The 13,103-nt window shown below is 43.1% G+C and overlaps 1 protein-coding gene across 6 annotated transcripts in view; it reads left to right on the top strand.

Annotated features, from left to right (window-relative positions):
* MED27 (mediator complex subunit 27) overlaps positions 1-13,103 on the top strand; it is a 196,818-nt gene that overhangs the window by 162,570 nt on the left and 21,145 nt on the right. For 4 of the 6 annotated variants that reach the window (XR_012008414.1, XM_072778429.1, XM_072778430.1 and 1 more), the window contains exon 5: positions 4,000-4,107. The exons of the other annotated variants lie outside the window; for them this stretch is intronic. Coding sequence is in view for 3 of the 4 variants with exons in the window: in XM_072778429.1 (XP_072634530.1) it covers positions 4,000-4,107 (108 nt within the window). In the remaining variant the exon portion in view is untranslated. The remainder of the gene's footprint in view (positions 1-3,999; positions 4,108-13,103) is intronic. 6 annotated transcript variants of the gene reach the window in all.

Below are 13,103 nucleotides of genomic sequence, written 5' to 3'. Positions count from 1 at the left end.
CATTCAGCTCCTGACACAAGCAAACTTATTTAAAAAGTGGCATTTACAAAACTGTTGGAAATTTGAACCCTGACTACTTCAGCTTTGATAATATTGGAGAGTTCTTATTGATTAAGGTGTGGAATGGCATTGTAGTCCTGAATTTTTTTGAGAGTCCTTTTAGAGACACAGAGGATATGTTTACAGATGAAATGGTACTGCTTCAGCATAACATAGGAAGGGAAAAGTAGGTTGAGGTGGAGATGAAACAGGATTTGCCAAAAGCTGTAGTTGTTGAAACTGTGGAGGGAGGGGGCAGGTTGTGGAGGTTCTTTATTCTGTTTCACTCACTTTTGTATATGTTTAAATATGTCATAATAAGTGGGTTAGGGGTGCCTCAGTGGCTCGGTTGGTTAAGCATCTGACTCTTGGTTTCCACTCAAGTCATGATCTCATGGTGTTAAGATCAAGCCCTATGTCAAGGCTCTGTGCTCAACAGGGAGTCTGCTTAAGGAGTCTCTCCCTCTGCCCCTCTGCCCCTCTCCCCCTCACTTGTGCACACATGCTCTCTGTCTAGATTGAATGAATGAATGAATGAATACATAAATAAGTCTTCTAAAATTTTTTTTAATAAATGGGTTAAAGAAATTAAGTTGCTGCTTTCAGGAGGGGATGGATTTTACTTTGTTTTCTTTTGATTTAATGGCACCTGTTACTGACGAGAGGAGTGAAGTAGGTACATTTATACCTTTGTAGCTGGCATAACCCTTGTGGCTCGCAGTTGGCAGATTGCACCAGAAACCTTAAAATATTTGTACTGTTGGCCCCGGTAATTGCAATTCTACAAATCTGTCTTTAGGAAATAATCCCAAACACAGCAAAAGCTTGGTGAACAAAAGTATGCATTTGTAGGCAAATTTATATCAGGGAAAACATGGAAGCAACTCATGTCCAGTGATAGGAGAATGGTTAAAGAAATTATAAATCTATCCACCCAGTAGAGTGCCATGAAGCACATACTGCCATTTTTGAAGACTTCTCAGCAGTAAGAATAATGCTTATGTCATAACTTAAATAAAAATTTGATTTGAAATTATGTATGTAGTATGTTATAACCATGTTTAAAAATTCAGAAACAGATCTTTTTCCCCTAGTTTTATTACAAAGTAATTGATTTACATCACTGTATAAGTTTCAAGGGTACAGCACAGTGGTGTTTTTTTTTTTTTAAGATTTATTTATTTATTCATGAGAAACCGAGAGAGAGGCAGAGACACAGGCAGAGGGAGAAGCAGGCTCCTTGCAGAAAGCCTGACATGGGACTCGATCACGGATCCTGAGATCAGGCCCTGAGCCAAAGGCAGACGCTCAACCGCCGAGCCACCCAGGCATCCCAGCACAGTGGTTTATGTGAAATGATGACCATAGTAGGTTCAGCTAACATCCATCTTCTTGTATAGATACCATAGAAAGAAGAAAATAGAAAAGGAAAAAAATGTCTTCTTGTAACAAATTTGTAGGATTTACTCTGTAAACAGTTTTCTTCACATCCGGCAGCACCACGAGCTGTGGTCATCATATGCGCATTGCATCCCTGGGACATATTTATCTTTTTTTTTTTTAATTTTTATTTATTTATGATAGTCACAGAGAGAGGGAGAGAGAGGCAGAGACACAGGCAGAGGGAGAAGCAGGCTCCGTGCAGGGAGCCCGACATGGGATTCAATCCCGGGTCTCCAGGATCGCGCCCTGGGCCAAAGGCAGGCGCCAAACCGCTGCGCCACCCAGGGATCCCCCATATTTATCTTTTAACTGGACTTTTGGACTGTTTGGCCTCCTGCTTTCACTTAGCCCTGCACTACCCTCTACCTCTGATAACCATAAGTCTGACCTCTTTTTCTATGAAATCTATTAATCTTTGATAGTAAAAGGATTGAAAGGAAATCTCCCCAAATGTTAGTGATTTAAAAGAGCAGACTGAATGACTATTTCCTTCTTTTTCACTCTAATTTTAGGCTTTTCAATAACAAAACTATTTATTAGTTAAATTTTTAGTATTCATTAGCTTTAAAATACCAAAATTCACTTGCAAAAATAACAAAAAAATATATATAAAATTTCTAGTGTATTTAGTGTGGTTTTGTTTCTGAATTCCATCTTTAAAACCTTGACAAATGACAGAAGCAATTTATTGGTTAAAATCAGCCAAACTTTGTTTTTTTAAGGAAATAATGTCTTAAGTTATCTCTGCTTATTAGCAGAGAGTTAAAACAGACAGTTGAAAATGGTGGCCCTGTTGGAGACGGTGTATTGGACCTCCACTGCAGCCCAGCCAGAGGCTGTTAATTTCAGTGCTTATAATTACAAAACTGTGAACTTGATTCTTTTCCTCCCTCTCTCCCTTTCTCCCTGTAGATTGCATGCAAACTAGAAAGAGTTACTGCTCCTACCTTGGTAGTTTGTTGACATCCTTAAGTAAGTGATACCCAGTTACCCAAGAAGTGACCCATTCAATGTTACATGGTGTAGCAATAGTTGAAAGTACTGTACAGGAATGAGATGTTTTTATTAACCTTCTCTTAAATGTAAATAAGGGTATCCTGTCTGTTTCTTACCCTGTTTGTAATTCTGGACCATTTTAGGAATACAAAAATAGAGAGATCCTCTCAGCACTTAGAAGTTATTGAAGGAACCAGATGCTCAGAATGTTCACTGATATGCAGGACTAACCAAGAGAAGAGGACAGCCCAACAGCAGAGAAGGGAGAGGGTGCCTAAAGGTGGCATCAGCAGCGACGGAGTTTATGTTGGGTCACACAATTAGGATTGGGGCAAGGGCTCTTGTCAGCCCATTCTGTGATATTGGAGCCTCATCGAACAAGCCAGACCACGGGTCCTGTTCTGAGTCCACCTCCAGGGGCTCACCTGGGGAATGAACAATAGAGGCATAGCAAAGTAACCGAAGAGTTACATGAACCCCTAAAAGAGAGGAAGGTGCTATTTCTCTTCTTAATGCTGAGTCCATTCCAGCAAATACAACAGGTTGCTTTTTCTCTGGCATTATATGAAATTGCACTTTTTTTTAGGTGTGTGGGTTTGTTGTTGTTGATTTTTGTGGGGGTTTTTCTTTTTTTTTTTTTTTTTAATTTTTTTTAATTTATTTATGATAGTCACACAGAGAGAGGGGGGCAGAGACACAGGCAGAGGGAGAAGCAGGCTCCATGCACCGGGAGCCCGATGTGGGACTCAATTCCGGGTCTCTGGGATTGCGCCCTGGGCCAAAGGCAGGCGCCAAACTGCTGCGCCACCCAGGGATCCCTGTGGGGGTTTTTCATTTTGTTTTTTGTTTTGTTTTTTTTTTTTATCCATAATACGTGCTTAGGTTCTAAGAGAGCAAAAGCACTTAATGTATATCCAGGATCATGTTCCTTTTTGGAGATAAAATTCAGCTACTTTCCATTTACCTTCAGAACTTACGTGGTATTGCTTCTCCACTTACTACCAACTATTATAAACAGATAGTTCAGCCAGGCCCGAGCCTTTGGTGCCTGCCTTTAATCTCTCTGTTGTATTCTCCTACATATTCCATGGGTGTGCATAGGGCCATGAGAGAATAGGAAAATAAATGCGTTTACCAAGTCCTAGGATGCCAGAATCTTAGGATAGCCTTTGAAAAAGATCATCTTTCTTAAGACAGAAAAAATTAAAGGAAATTTTACTCTATCCAGCATATATTAAATCTATGGAACTTATCCTGAGATTTATAAGCCAAAAATACAAATAAATTCAGTGTAGTTAAAAAAAAAAAAAAATTCAGTGTAGTTACACTGCAGGAAGGCCTTGTTGCTCAAAGCCTGTTCCTGATCACTTTCGGATGCCTTCCCTCCAAGGGTTCTCCCATGTGCCCCTCAGCAACAAGAGGGAGAGGTGATCCTTTTCTCTTCACATAATCTTACCCAGCCTCATGCATTCTGCATGTTCGAGTGTAAGCTTTCATGTTTGCATGCATGTGTTTTGACAGGTGACCTTGGGAAAGGTGTTGAAAGTGATTGTTGTCATGCGGAGCCTGTTCATTGATCGAACAATAGTAAGGGGATATAGTGAAAATGTCTACACAGAAGATGGCAAGGTAAGCATTCTGGAGTCTTCTGTTTCATTTTCCTTTATTTTCTCTGTCCCAGAACAAACGTAGTAGAGTCCCAAATGAATGATATTAAACACTAGCAGTCATAGCTGAAATGATCAACAAACATGGTTTATCAGTATGAAGATGAACGTTTTACAGAAAAACATTTCTCTCTCTCCCCTTGCATTTTTCATCAAGCTTCTGCTTTTTCCTTTAAGCTTGATGCCCTTAGTTGAATTTCTAATTTATCACCTTAGACCCCAGTTGCCTCATTAAATGTGTCTTCTGAGGAAATGGATTTCTCTCTTTCTTTCTTTCTTTCTTTCTTTCTTTCTTTCTTTCTTTCTTTCTTTCTTTCTTTCTTTCTTCTTTCTTTCTCTTCCTTCCTTCCTTTCCTTTCCTTTTCTTTCCTTTCTTTCTTTTCTTTCCTTTCTTTCCTCCCCCCCCCCACCCAGTAGTACAGTACATCAATAGCCCAGGGTTTGGCATTGTTGGCATTTTGCTTTTCCTAGAACCATGAGGAAAATTCAAGGTACTTTGACACACAACCTGCTCAGGATCTTTTCCCATGAAATTATTAACAAGCAGCCCTAAGGACAGTGCTTATCTGCAGCAGTGCATACTGAACACTGCCATTGGAAAAATAGGTTCTTTCCATGGGTGATTTGTTTCATAGAAAGTTCACTGGCGTGAACCCCTAATTTCTCCGGACTGCACACTGTCCATATGGCTCTACAGAGAGCATCAGAGGATGCTAATGGGAGCTGACAGCCTTCATTTGTGTTGGCTTCCAGAGTGTAATGAGTGCTCCGCCTGAGATACCCACCCGGATGCACCCTGGCCACTTCCTTGCACTAAGCCTCTGTCTGCCCCTCTCTCCTGAGCTTTCCTTTCTCTTCATGAATCCCATTAAAATTTTTAAAGTATGCTATAGTACTAGCACTCACCACCCAATGGCCACATTATAATGAGGATAGAACGTTCTTCAAAAAAGTGACAAATGTAGCTTAGCACATAACAGTGTGTTACATAAGAGCTATGACCCATAATGTGATGAGATTTGTGTTTTGAACTAGTAACCCAGCATCTCCACATCCCACACAAGTGTTGTCAACAAGGAAAGCTACTCTTACTTCAAGGACTTTGCCAAGTTCTCATATATCTCCCATTGAAAGCCAAAGCGTTCCTCAAGGGGAGATTTTCTTTTTTGGAAAAACCAGTGTCTTTAGAGCAGGTGTGGAGAATAAAGCATGTCATTGGGGCAACATAGTCTGTGTGTACATGATTCGTAAACCCTGGCAGCAGCTCTGACGAGCAATTCCAGACTAGTTAGCAGCAGGAGAAGTGACCCTGAGTCACTGGTCCTGACTGTATAGAGATGAGACCGTATAGAGACCGTTATAGAGATGTGGTTCTTGTTGCCTTTGTTCAAGGTTCACGACTTGTTAGTCACACCTGATATGAATCATAGCCCTTGTCCTCCAGGAATTTACTAGTGCCCTGGGGAGAGAAGGCTAGAAACATAGAAAGCTAATCAACAGTAGCGAGTGTGTGATAAAGTCACAAATTTGGGAGAGGGAGGAAGCATTTCTGATAGATTCTGAGGAGTGAGGGTTTACCTACTTTGTATGATCTCTTTAACACTGTATTTGATGGCCCCATTCTGGAAGCGTCCTAACCAAGCCATGTAAAGCACTTAGCACTTTGCCGCCTAGTCACCACTCAGTAAGGAGCTAATATCATTTTTATTCTGCACTTAAAACAAGGAACTTAGAAAGTTGTCACATACATGTGCTTCTAGGATTTCTCTGAGGTTACTCCCGCTCATATGCTTCCGACCATTGTCTCCCCCCACCCCCCATACATACGTACCGTGGTTTCATGTGTCAGCCCATGGAGATCACTCCTGACCTGTGTCTAGGTGGGACCTCTCCTCCCCAGGTGTACCTCATGTTTAGCCCACCCAAAACTTCACTTCTGAAAACCCTGGCTTCTAGAATAAATCCAAACTCCTTAGCAACACATAGAAATGCCAGGTCATCTGGCCCTCCTTTCCTTTCTGACCTTGTCTGCCATCATTCTGTATGTACATTTTGCCTTCCTCTCCAGTCTTTTATGCTACTTGGGGCTCCCACATTGCTTTCACTCATCTACAACCCCTGTGCCATTAGCCTGAGATGCTTTGTCCTCCTCGTCCACCAGACACACTCTTCCCTTCACACTGGCTTACTGCCATCCTCTTTCTCATCCTGTCCCTATTTTCCTAGGGGCTTCTTACATTGGCACAGGCTCTGGAGCTGGCAAGCCCAGGCTTGTGTCTGCTTAAAGCACAAGTTAGCCTCCTCATGAACACATCCTTGGCATTTTGAAGTCTTTTTCTAGGACTAGAATTAGTACATCATGGTTATTTGTTTACATGTCTATCTTGCAATTAATAAGCACACTAAGAGTACTCCACATGTTGGCCTTGTAGGTGTTGTGCTAAGCAAACTTTTCCTGCAGTGGTCATCGAGTCCTAGGTTCTGTTTAAATTAGACTCGTTCTCCAGATAAGGCAACTGAGACCTAGAATGTACAGCAATTTGCCTGCAGTCACACCCCACCAGGCCTCAGACCTCAATCTGCCAAGAGCACCTCAGGGACCCAGACCCTGTCACTCACATGATGCCGTCCCAAGGAGATGCCACAGTGCCTAGAGTGCTGAAGAAGCCCAGGAATATATGGAAGGGGACAATAGAGAAGCCTACTTGGGATGTGCAAGTGCTTACCTGGAATGGAAAAGTGGAGGTCCTCAGGGATGAGGACCAAAAGAAGCAGCAGAGCAGCAGGGATTAGAGTCATAAGTGCATCAGACAATGAAGGAGACATACACACATGCAAGGGCACACAGGCATGTGTCTTCCTAATGAGAGATTAGTGTGGGTTCTCTGTTCATCAGAAAGAAAATGAGTGTGCCTGGGAACCTGAATTCTGCTATGATTCATAACACAAATGTGATACAGGAGGCCTCTTGCTGCGTTTTACAGCTGTGCACATTGGCCTACGTGGTCAGCAGGGACCCTAAAACTGGGAATAGCAAGATCAAGAGGACCAAAGCTTTTGTTATTTTAAAGACGCATTAACCACATTTGGCAGAGAAGCTCTCGGAACGACCGCTCTGCCCAGAATCAAGTCCTAGCCAATTTGATTAGCCCCTTGTTTTTTTCAGAGCACTTTGCAAAACCATGCAGGCATTATTAGTGTTCTATTTTTGAGTACTGATGCTGGTTTATGTGGATTTTATATATAGTTATATATGTGTAAGTGTAATTAATGTGTTGAAATGTCTAGCACATCCCAAACAAAATGTAACCTTTGGAAGGAGCTATTGGAGCTTGAGGTGTGGTCCTCAAGAACAAATTGCTGCTTGCAGTTCTACTGTTCCAAACATGCAGCTCTGCATTTGCTGAGCTGGTGCCTGAGTACTTGCCTGGGGGTGATTTGCTGCAGTCTAAAGCACAGCCACTGATATGTGGGCGTGGCTTGGAAAGCCATGGACTAGCTGGGGTCTGAACTGCAACTGCAGAAGTCTGTGTCCCCCAAACCCAAAGCAACTAGCACATCCTAAAAGGTTTAATTATCCCTCTTGCTACAACAGCAACCCAGCGCCACCCTCACCACACACACATACCCCCCATTTCCAGAAGCCAGCAGGTTTTTTCCCATCAGAATCCCAGCAAGGCTATCGCTTTGCACTTTGCAGTAACTACCACTACCACTACCCTGATCGTCTGCCTCTTTACCTGGGATGCATGTTTTTGAGACCAAGTTCCAGTAGACTAATTTCTCTAATAAAATATAAAAATGCTTTAAAACTTACCAACTCGCTATTCACTGTAACCAGGGAGGAGCAGAGAGCCATGACTCAGCATGTTAAAAGGCAGATTTAAGTTGAATACCTGGCCATTGTCCTGATTTTATACCCACCAGACTTAACTGAAAAAAATAGAAGTGTCTCGGTTGAATTTATCTTATTAGAGGATTTAGGTTATGTTAATGCTATAGCTTCATTAATTACCCCATATCAATAAAAAAAAAGGCAGCTTTTAGCCTCCTAGCGAAAGAGAGGAAAAGAAATAGTGGTATCAAAGGGAACCTTCAAAGACAGCCAGAGCTGTCTCCAGGGTAATTTCTGATCCCTGCATTCTTCCCACTTCAAAGTTGGATGTGTGTGTGTCTGGGGGGGGGGGGGGGGGGTCGAGGGGGTTGGGGAAGCTGGAATCTGATTTCTCTAATAAGTGTTGGCATCAGCCCCGTTTGATATTAGATGCAGGGAACATTTTGATTTGTTATAGCCTTTGAAATTGTTCAGACGACCTTCAGAAAAGCGGCCTCTTGTTCCTTCTGGGGGAAGGGGGAAAAGCTGGGGAAGGGGACTCCGGTCTAATTTGCACACCGACGGTGCCCTGAGTTGTGCTTTCAGCAGTTTCTAGTAATAAATGTCTGTCCTGATCGAAAGTGAAAAGTTGAAGAACAACAGACCTGTAACACTAGTTCTTTGGGGAGACTTACTCACTTTTCTATTCTCCGGGGAGGAGTGGGTACATTAAGAAGGTGACCAGGTAGAAGTTTATGTTTTTGTTTTTTTTTTAAAGATTTTATTTATTTATTCATGACAGACACAGAGAGAGAGAGGCAGAGACATAGGCAGAGGGAGAAGCAGTCTCTGTGCAGGGAGCCCGACGTGGGACTCAATCCTGGATCTCCAGGATCAGGCCCTCGGCTGAAGTCGGCGCTAAACCGCTGAGCCACCCGGGCTGCCCAGAAGCTTATGGTTTTGAAAACTTGGGTTATCATGGAGAAACATGCCACCATTGCTGGTTTATGGCCCTCTGCCCCTATGGACGCATCACCTTACAAGGTGAAGATGCTAATAAATAGAAGTTTTAAACATTGAAGGCCTGTGTGAAGCTTATGAGTTTTATTTGGAATTGTCAATTTTAGACTATTGATGGTATCTTACACTATTTTTTGAAATGAAGAATCGGTAACTTTCTGAGAAGCTGCCAGAATTTTTACTGGCTGCTGAGTGAATTTCAGGGGTGATGATTGTCACATGAGCAGGCCTCGGAGCAGATTTATCATGTTGAATTTCCTCAAGAGTACCACCCACCCCACCCCCCAACCACAACAACTGCCACTGCTTGTCGGGCAGGGGGGCTCGAAGTCAGCCCTCCTGAATTCTAGCTGAAAGGCCATCTTCCTTCCAGGTTGAGGTCTGGGCCTTGTGGCAGCAGAGCTGGTTTTGAATTTTCTACCACATCCTCGTTGTGTGATGTTAGACATTTTACTTAACTTCTCTGAGCCTCTGTGTCCTCATCTGGGAGTTGGGGATGGTTTCATCATCCTCATCCAGATGTCTGGGAGAATGCAACAGCCCTGTGTCCTCAGGCTCTGCACGCAGCGGGGAATCTGCTTATCCCTCTCCCTCTGCTCCTCCCCTCCTCACTCATTCTCTATCTCAAAATAAATAAATAAAATATTTTTTTAAAAAAAGTTAACACAGGTATAGTGCAGGCCAAATGCACTGTCCTCAGTGAATGGTGTCTGCCCTCATGGGTGTGCTGGCGATGCTGATGGCAGTGGTCATTGTCATAGCTGGCATGCCCTTGCCTTCTGATAGTGGGCCATTCTAATTTTTCTTTCCAGTAAGTCAATTTGATTGTTACCATTCTTATTAGTCAAGAGGCCCTTTGACATCTTGATGTTTAACCTGAGAGCAAATATGTCTGTGCTAGAGCAATTGGTTATCTGTGGGGTTTGTTTCCATTTTACCCAAGAATAGAACACATTCCTACCCCCAAAATACTCATTCCAATCCCCAGAGTCCCAGAGGCTGCTCCTAAGACTGCAGATTCAGCCACCAATTACCATAAGGTTGGCTTTTCCATTTTAAGATCTAATGTTTGCCCAGAATACTGAGAGGTGCTTTACTTTCTTTCCCTGACATTGTAGTTCAGAATAATTTCCTGTTCATCAGGCTGAAAGTTTACAGCTTCCAGAATGATCCTTTTTGAATATCACAGCCAGCAAAAATAAATTGGTAGCCATGCCTGCCTTTGCAGCAAATAAGCTGAAGCTAATAAATATTCACTTGGATCAGTCCCGGCTCCCTGAAATGAATTTCTGAAATCTTCCTGGCCCTGAGGAAATGCAGAGCACTGACTCCAGAACACTCACTTACATGGCTTTCTTTGGCATAAATCTAGCAGAAAATCGAGTACAAACCGCCTGCTGCGCCTTCGCGGCAATAGGGGAGCCCATTGTTACCAGTTCCCATTCTTACCCGTGCACACCTGGTACGTAGGGCATATCGTCTAACATCCTTCTGCCCCAGATGGCTGCAGCTATTCCCTAGGGCCCTGAATTATATATTTAAACCGCCTTTCAGAAAAGAGCAGCATGCTCACTTTGAATGAGCTTGGTGTGTTTTGAGAAGCTAACAATTAGGCTGGAGAGTCCACTCTTAATTAAAGTTGTCCACGTTTCTCCCTAGATGATTTCTCTATTAAAACATTCCGCAGATACTGAAGAGTTGGGGTTGGTTATTGGTTTTTTTTTTTTTTAATAATTGTCTCTTTTAAATAAAAACTATAACTTTTCAGTTTATATGCAGCTTCTTCCTTTTCTCGTTCTCCGTGGCCCCATGTTTATGTCTTGGTCTGCCTACGTATGGTGGGAACAGGCAGGAAGGATAAACAGTGGAGAACCTCCGAAGAAACAGCTGTGGGCTTCAGATGGAAAGGGAGCTGTGCTAGCTCCAAGTTGAGACAATGATATTACTCTTTCTAAAATTTAGATTTCGAATCTTTGGCATCTCCCCGTCATCTTGGTGGTGATTTGGCAGAACTGAGGGATACAAAATATCATTCTTACTCATTCTGCACTCTCTGAATAATCTTTAAGTGCTGCATTTTTAAGCTCGAGGCTCCACTGCGGCACTGGGAACACAGTAGGAATTCGCATTCTCCCTGGAATGACCAGCCGGCCAGCAGTTTTCTTCAGCGGAATTGACAATGTGGGAAATTCCTTCTGTTTCTTTTGAGGTTTCCTTCAGCGTTATCTGGAGGTAACGTCACTTTTCCCCCCTACAAACTGTTCACCTACCAAATTAAAATTCTAATACTTAAAGCCTTTTTTTTTTTTTTTGATCAAGTGGCTTAAGGCAGGGAGCGAGGGTAGGGTCCAGTGACTAAAAGTTGATGTCACTTTTCTGGAGAGCAGGTTAGCCAGAGTAGGAGAGAGGGATCAATTAGAGGCAGAGGCTTCTCTGGAAATCCAGGAACAAGATGATAACACCAGAGGGGAGAGGGAGAAGTGGACCCATTCGCATGAACCTTCAGGCAGAGTTCTAGTACTTCTCCTGGGCTTGGATCAGCTAAACCTGGCACTCTCCAACAGCAGCCCTGCTGGAGTCCAGAGGGACCTTCTCAGAATCATCCAAACCTCCTCCGTGGCCTGAAAGTTCTCAAACACAGCGCAGTTCACATGAAACTAATTCTGAGCAGGAAGAAGCCAGAGAGAACTGAATGCCTGTGTGCAGACTACCTTTCAATTCCAAGGACCATTTGCAACAAACCAGGTTTTGGTGTTTTCCTCAGAACAAAAACAGAACTCTAAACTTAACCATTGTCAAGTGCAACACTTCACTCCTGTCCTATTAGAGGAACCTTCCCGTGTGATTGTTTCTCGTGTTCCCAGGTGCTCCAGAATCGATAACACAACCTATAGACCATACAGTCGTATCCCAGGTTTCTACCTTGACCACTGGCCAACCCCAAAGGCAGGTTCCAAGAGGCCCATTGAGCAAGTGTTTTAATTTGTTCAGCTCTGGAACTCATATATTGCAGTTGACTTGTTAGTACCCATGGGATATACTGACTCTTCTGATCTGCACTGTCCTTGAGCTATCCTCTAACACTGTATTGGGGACAATTCTGTTTTTGCTATACTTAACTCATAAATTCACAAAACAGTGAGAATGCATTGACGACTTACCATACAAAACTAAAGCAAACGTCCTTTTGGTCAGAATAAGCCACTGACATGCCCTGTACAAGACCAAGTGTGGCCAGAGGAAGACTGGACTGAGTTGACTCCGAGCCCTAACCAAGACCTCCAGCCTACTCCCTTGTGAACTAGAGGTGCCCTAGATCAAGGGTCCCTGGCCTGACTAGCCATCACAGTTACACCACCATGAGGGAACAAAGCTGAAACAGATGAACAAATTCTCAGGCCCACTGTAAACTTACTGATTCAGACACTCCAGGGGAGAAACCAAGGAATATATATCAAACAAAAAACAAAAATTCCCCCAGCAGCTTCTGATGCCAGCCAAGTTTAAGCACTGCCAGGCCATACCATCCATAAAAAGCCTCTCCAGATTGCCATGGACAGTTAAATGGCTCTGAAACATTGTCTCATCATCTGGAAAGTAAGGTTGCTAGTGGGACCAGCCACTGGCTTGTTCTAGGGATTAATTGAGTGTGTGTGGAGGGCGTAGTCGGGTGTCTGGTGTGGAGCAAGTGCTCAGCAACTGGGAGCTGCTAGTTTTTCTCCACTCAGCAGGGACCTGCTGATGCTTATGATATGCTTGGGCCCACACCAGGACAACTCAAGCAAAAGAAAGTTCCAGGTGGTTTTAAGTGCAATAAAAATTTCAAATTTTTGAAAAGATAAGACAACAGGTATGAAAATAATATTTTAGACAAGGTAACTGGGAAATGACTCTCTAATAAGGTGACGTTTGAACTGAAGAATGTTAGGAGGAGCCATGTGAGGGTTTGTGGGGAAAAAGCAATCTGTACAAAGATCCTGAGACAGGATTGACATTGGCATGCAAGGAAACCATGGTAGGAGCCCAGGTAAGAAAAGGGAGCCAGGGACTCAGCTCATGTGGCTGTGGAACAAGTGCCTGATGCTGACTTCCCTATATTCCTTCTGTTGATTTCCTTGTAGAAT

This window comes from Canis lupus, chromosome 16 (genome assembly GCF_048164855.1).
Source record: "Canis lupus baileyi chromosome 16, mCanLup2.hap1, whole genome shotgun sequence".
Lineage (NCBI taxonomy): Eukaryota > Metazoa > Chordata > Mammalia > Carnivora > Canidae > Canis > Canis lupus.
The sequence above is the reverse complement of the archived record's forward strand: the minus strand, read 5'-3'. Positions and strand labels throughout refer to the sequence as shown.